Source organism: Entelurus aequoreus, linkage group LG06, assembly GCF_033978785.1.
Source record: "Entelurus aequoreus isolate RoL-2023_Sb linkage group LG06, RoL_Eaeq_v1.1, whole genome shotgun sequence".
Classification (NCBI taxonomy): domain Eukaryota; kingdom Metazoa; phylum Chordata; class Actinopteri; order Syngnathiformes; family Syngnathidae; genus Entelurus; species Entelurus aequoreus.
Window position 1 is genome coordinate 77325192 of NC_084736.1, and position 7305 is coordinate 77332496.

Genomic DNA, 7305 nt, shown 5'->3' on the forward strand with positions numbered 1-7305 from the left:
GCAGAATAAGGCATTAATAAGTACTTAATAATGACTAATTAAGAGCCAATATGTTACTAATTTGCATGTTAATAAGCAACTAATTATTGGTGAATATGTTCCCCATACTAAAGTGTTACTGACTTAATTTATTTGGACACTAGGGGAACATATTAGGGTTAGGGTTACTAATAAGCAATAATTCTGAGGTTATTGAGGGAAGACTCTTAGTTAATGGCTTACTGGTTGTATAATAAGGCCATGCAGAATAAGGCATTAATAAGTACTTAATAATGACTAATTAAGAGCCAATATGTTACTAATTTGCATGTAAATAAGTAACTAATTAATGGTGTTCCCCATACTAAAGTGTTACTGACTTCATTTAAGAGTTATTTGGACACTAGGGGAACATATTAGGGTTAGGGTTAGGGTTACTAATAAGCAATAATTCGGAGTTAATGGCTTACTGGTTGTATAATAAGGCCATGCAGAATAAGGCATTAATAAGTACTTAATAATGACTAATTGAGAGCCAATATGTTACTAATTTGCATGTTAATAAGCAACTAATTAATGGTGAATATGTGTTCCCCATTTTTAAGTGTTACCGACTTAATTTAGAGTTATTTGGACACTAGGGGAACATATTAGGGTTAGGGTTACTAATAAGCAATAATTCTGAGGTTATTGAGGGAAGACTCTTAGTTAATGGCTTACTGGTTGCATAATAAGGCCATGCAGAATAAGGCATTAATAAGTACTTAATAATGACTAATTAAGAGCCAATATGTTACTAGTTTTTGCATGTTGATAAGCAACTAATTAATGGTGAATAATAAGGCCATGCAGAATAAGGCATTAATAAGTACTTAATAATGACTAATTGAGAGCCAATATGTTACTAATTTGCATGTTAATAAGCAACTAATTCATGGTGAAAATGTGTTCCCCATTTTTAAGTGTTACCGACTTAATTTAGAGTTATTTGGACACTAGGGGAACATATAAGGGTTAGGGTTAGGGTTATTAATAAGCAATAATTCGGAGTTAATGGCTTACTGGTTGTATAAAAAGGCCATGCAGAAGAAGGCATTAATAAGTACTTAATAATGACTAATTAAGAGCCAATATGGTACTAATTTGCATGTTAATAAGCAACTAATTAATGGCCAAAGTATATGTGTGTATAAATGATACATTTAGCTGTAAAAATCTGCTGTACAGTGTGAGTGTTTGGGTCCCTTTTTTTTCTTCAGGAACACTAATACCAAAAGTCACAATGTCCGATAGAGTTCTAAAAACATTATCCTCAAATAAAACGCAATGTAATTTTACAGTTTTTTACTGAATAGGACACCCAAAATGTACGTTAAAAGAAAGAAAGTGGGATTTACAATATTAACTATGAACAATAAAACACTGAATATTAACAACAAATGAACATCTTTCACTTCTCAGACCAGCTCCTCGATATTTGTGTATCTTTTACCATCAAGCAAAACACAACAAAAATGTAATTAATTGTGATCAATAATAGTGATTGATGAAAAATAATCCTGATTATTATGTTGGCAATAATCATGCAGTCCTACAATGGATTTGTTCCGGCGTATTTAATGTACAAATTGTATCAAAGTGCAATGTTTATCTCAGTATGAATGCAAAAACTAACACAGCTGGACAGGCGAGGAGCCAAGAACTAACCGTTAACTTTTATATATAATTGCTATTTACCAGGACTTTTACTGTGATTAAAACCAGATGGGTGCTTATTCATTATATATATCCAGCGCATGTTTGTGTTTAAATCGACCAGATTAATAGGTGAGTGTTAGTGATAAAACCCTGTAGGAGACATTTGTCAGTAATCTACAATGTAAACATTACATGTAAATATAAATCTTCCCATGCATTTTTCCAGGGGAATTGCAATGTTTAGTCTATGCTTTTTTTGTGTCTGTTGTTGGTATGATGGATTCTTCCACTTGACTCCCAACGTTTAGCAGGGATCTCAAAATGATGCATGCACTTGAGCACGATACACAGCGGATTTGCTCACATTTTCAGTAGACCAGTGACGTGCGGTGAGGTTCATGGCTGGTGAGGCACTGACTTCATCACAGTCAGATGTACAAACATATGAACCCTAAAGAGTATCTTATTCACCATTTGATTGGCAGCAGTTAACGGGTTATGTTTAAAAGCTCATACCAGCATTCTTCCCTGCTTGGCACTCAGCATCAAGGGTTGGAATTGGGGGTTAAATCACCAAAAATGATTCCCGGGCGCGGCGCTGCTGCTGCCAACTGCTCCCCTCACCTCCCAGGGGGGTGAACAAGGGGATGGGTCAAATGCAGAGGACAAATTTCACCACACCTAGTGTGTGTGTGACAATCATTGGTACTTTAACTTAACTTTAACTTTACACATACAAACTGTAGCACACAAAAAAGCACATTTAATTTAAAAAAAACGTTATTGTGGTCTTACCTTTACTTATAAATGAAGTCCATGCGCTGCTCCTTTTGAACAAAAGCAGCGATAACTTGTTTATAGAAGTCTTCCTTATCTTTCTTCAGTTTTAAAAGTCTCGATGGAGATCTTCCTTTAACTATTACCTCCTGCTTGGATTGAAAGTCCAGTTTAGAAAACTGTTTTATTTTAGATATGTAATCCTCCATGTTAAAAGTCCAGGCAAGAGGAAAAAATAAACAATCGCTGCTAACTGTAGCTTGTTGTCACTTCTTCTGCAGCCGAGTAGTCGCAAGAATGATCGCTGGGATCACTAGCGCCCTCTACCACCATGAGGCGGGATTACTGCGAGCCTCACCCAGTGCGTCTTTGTGCTCAGCACAAGAAATACGTTACACACGTACAGTTGTTGACAAAATACACTGTACATTATATACCTCAGCTAACTAAACTATGGAAATGTATAATATAATTCATATAGCAATACGGTCTCACTGCACAGCAGGCCAGCAGTTAGCCGAGTCATTGCGCAATCCACGGTGAGGCTCAACTGGCTGCTGACTCACCGCACCGTCTCTTCTCAGTATTTGAACGGCAAATGTGAAAATTCAGCGATTTTGAATAAAAATAATCTAAAACTGGTGAAGTTGAATGGAAAATAACTTTATAGTGTAATCACTGGATACATATAACAATTTAATTAATTTTTTTTCTTTCCATGATGGCACGTGAGGCCCCGCCTCCCCTGCCTCCCCTGACTGCACGTCACTGCAGTAGACCCATAATAAATTCATAAAAGAAGCAAACTTCATGAATGTTTTTTGGGACCAACAAGTATGTGCTCCAATCCATACTTGCCAACCCTCCCGTTTTTAGCGGGAGAATCCCGGTATTCAGCGCCTCTCCCGACAACCTCCCGGCAGAGATTTTCTCCCGACAAACTCCCGGTATTCAGCCGGAGCTGGAGGCCACGCCCCCTCCAGCTCAATGCGGACCTGAGACTGAGCGGGGACAGCCCGTTCTCACGTCCGCTTTCCCACAATATAAACAGCTTGCCTAACGAATCCAAACGAATGGAAACAAGAATTTCAGTTCATCCAGGACAGTTGGAAGGGGAAGGTGTATGTTGCCTGTAAATATGTAGAACAGACTTCTCCATTGAACACGGTGGCCGAAATGATATACTCATCATGAACGGAGAAGTTAAACAGGACAATACTGCCATCTAATGGATAGCCACCGGAACACTGAAATTCAAGTATTTCTTTTATGTAAATAAAATAAATAATATATAAATAAATATATATATATATAGCTAGAATTCACTGAAAGTCAAGTATTTCATATATATATATACATATATATATGAAATATATATGAAATACTCAAGTTGGTGAATTCTAGCTGTAAATAACCACGCCCCCCGCCCCCAACCCTCCCCCCCATCCCGACCAAGCCCCCACCCCCACCCCCTACCCCCCACCTCCCGATATTGGAGGTCTCAAGGTTGGTAAGTATGGCCCCAATCACTCTATCACAAACAAATCAAGAGTTGTAGGAATTATTGGAAACTCAAGACAGCCATGACATTATGTTCTCTACAAGTGTACGTCAACTTTTGACCACGACTGAATGTTTGTTATTGCAGCTGTGGAACTTGATGACTTCGTTTTATAAGAAGCATTTTTTCGTGATTTGCCCTGACTCAAGTTTGTGTTCCTCACCAGGGTTCCTTGGCTCTACTGCAACATCCACCAGGAGCACCACCGCCACCACATACCCTTCGCCCTGCAGGCCCAGGACGCCAGCGCCCCCGAGCTGCTCTCCCTTCTGCTCCTCGCCCTGGTCAGCGCCTGGTTGGTGGACTGCCACCCTTTGAGCGAAGCCCTCTTCCACCTTCTCAACACCTGGCTGGCGGTGGAGGACCACAGCGGCTACAGTCTGCCTTGGGGTCTGCACAAGCTGCTTCCTCTCCTGGGGGGAGCCCCCCACCACCACGGACACCATGCCCGGAACAATGGCAACTACGCCCCCTATTTCACGCACTGGGACCGCCTCTTTGGCACATACTCCGGCGATTGATTGATGCTTCGTTTGTTTTTCCCCTTGCGCAACATAGGGCATTAAAGAGATATGTGATTATTTAAGAATTGAAGTGTTACGATGGCGGATGCTGGTTATTTTCCATGCTTAACCACAGTTCTGTTTTTAAATAAGGAATATCGGAAGGTCCCCAGAGTGTCACACGCAGTTTGTTTTGAGAGTGAAAGTTAAACACAGGAAAGTACCGCAGAGACCGCGGCAGGAAAGAAGGTCAGCAAGGACTGATCAGATACTTTTTCTGTGGACCGGAAAGTTGTGTATGCATTCGGTAAAATAAAGTATACGATTATTTTAAATCCGTGTTCACTTTGTCTGCCACAGCTGCTTTCACTTTCTGCTGTCACTTGATAAGTATCCCCCCCCCCCCCCCCCCCCCCCCACCCACCCACCCCCGTTCAAGCCTGCCAGTAGAACACAGACGTGTCTGGATGGAGCTCATGTTTCTATGTTTTCTGTCCCGGTTAAAGACCTCTGTGCCTCCACGGTCCTCATGAGATGCACCCGCAGGGACCAGATGAAGAAACCGAAAACCACATGGTCTCGAGATGAGAAACCTCTCAAGTCGGTTGTACCCGCTGACAATGTTTTCACAACAAGACTCTCGCTGTCTTACACAACCTTTTCAAAACGAAACAGCCAGTTTTTTAGAAGGTCTCTGCTGGGGTCACGCCAAGTGATTTGTGGAACTACATTTTTATAGGTCTGCTTTGTAGTTGTGTAAACAAAGTGCAATTTAAACTCTCTAGATCAGTGTTTCTCTAATATTTTCCGCCAAGTACCACCTTAGAAAACACTTCAAAACACCCTTTAAGTACAAACCCCATTTCCATATGAGTTGGGAAATTGTGTTAGATGTAAATATAAACGGAATACAATGATTTGCAAATCATTGTATTCCGTTTATATTTACATCTAACACAATTTCCCAACTCATATGTAAACGGAGTTTGTACCACCGTAATGACCAACATTAAAAGCCTACTGAAAGCCACTACTACCGACCACGCATTCTGATAGTTTATATATCAATGATGAAATCTTAACATTGCAACACATGCCAATACGGCCGGGTTAACTTATAAAGTGCAATTTTAAATTTCCCGCTAAACTTCCGGTTGAAAACGTCTATGTATGATGACGTATGCGAGGGACGTCAATCGTTGAAACGGAAGTATTGGTACCCCATTGAATCCTATACAAAAAAGCTCTGTTTTCATCTCAAAATTCCACAGTATTCTGGACATCTGTGTTGGTGAATCTTTTGCAATTTGTTTAATGAACAATGGAGACGGCAAAGAAGAAAGTTGTAGGTGGGATCGGTGTATTAGCGGCTGGCTGTAGCAACACAACCAGGAGGACTTTGACTTGGATAGCAGACGCGCTAGCCGATGCTAGCCGCCGACCGCACGGATGATCGGGTGAAGTCCTTCGTCCTTCCGTCGATTGCTGGAACGCAGGTGAGCACGGGTGTTGATGAGCAGATGAGGGCTGGCTGGCGTAGGTGGAGCGCTAATGTTTTTATCATAGCTCTGTGAGGTCCCGTTGCTAAGTTAGCTTCAATGGCGTCGTTAGCAACAGCATTGTTAAGCTTTGCCAAGCTGGGAATTATTAACCGTGTATTTACATGTCCATGGTTTGATAGTATTGTTGATCTTCCGTCTATCCTTCCAGTCAGGGATTTATTTATTTTGTTTCTATCTGCATTTGAGCCCGATGCTATCACGTTAGCTCAGTAGCTAAAGAGCTTCGCCGATGTATTGTCGTGGAGATAAAAGTCACTGTGAATGTCCATTTCGCGTTCTCGACTCTCATTTTCAAGAGGATATAGTATCCGAGGTGGTTTGAAATACAAATCCGTGAACCACAATAGAAAAAGGAGAAAGTGTGGAATCCAATGAGCCAGCCTGTACCTAAGTTACGGTCAGAGCGAAAAAAGATACGTCCTGCACTGCACTCTAATCCTTCACTCTCACTTTCCTCATCCACAAATCTTTCATCCTCGCTCAAATTAATGGGGTAATCGTTGCTTTCTCGGTCCGAATCTCTCTCGCTCCATTGTAAACAATGGGAAAATGTGAGGAGTCCTTCCTCCTGTGACGTCACGCTACTTTTTTTTATCAGCGACCAAAAGTCGCGAACTTTATCGTCGATGTTCTCTACTAAATCCTTTCAGCAAAAATATGGCAATATCGCGAAATGATCAAGTATGACACATAGAATGTATCTGCTATCCCCGTTTAAATAAAAAAAATGTCATTTCAGTAGGCCTTTAAAATACAGTGGTAAGTAGGTACTGTAGGTCTTTATTGTCATTGCACAAGTACAACAAAACTTTGTTTTCAGCACAAACCCGTTCAAGATTAGACAAACAAACAGTGTAGAGGGTTACAGAACAGGAACACTAATGGGTCGCCACAAAGCGCCCCGTAAAAGATGGGGAAAAAGATCAACGCTGGGGGAGGATGAGTAAAAAAATGCAATCTAGACTGGGCTCCTAATCATCGGCGGTCACTCGACGATCCTCCTGGTAGGAGTGTATCCCTTTATGGGGAATGCCTGTGCGTGACTTTGTTTAACGTGGGGAGACTGGTGCACAGACAGTCACCACACGATCCTTGACAGAATCGGGTCAGGGTCCAGAGGCATGGAGTCCAAGACGACTGGGGACCCTTTTCTGCTGCAGCCTTCTTCCGCCATCGCAGCCGTTGTGGTAGTTCTTAAATCTACCGTCTTCCGCCTGCACCGCCG

General features: G+C 41.4%; 1 protein-coding gene across 1 annotated transcript in view; it reads left to right on the forward strand.

Annotated features, from left to right (window-relative positions):
- The window catches only part of LOC133652627 (cholesterol 25-hydroxylase-like), a 6041-nt gene extending 1203 nt beyond the window's left edge, over positions 1-4838 (forward strand). The window contains exon 2 of the mRNA XM_062051592.1: positions 4182-4838. Within this exon, the coding sequence (XP_061907576.1) occupies positions 4182-4536 (355 nt within the window). The 3' untranslated portion in view covers positions 4537-4838. The remainder of the gene's footprint in view (positions 1-4181) is intronic.
- The last annotated feature ends 2467 nt before the right edge of the window (positions 4839-7305 follow it).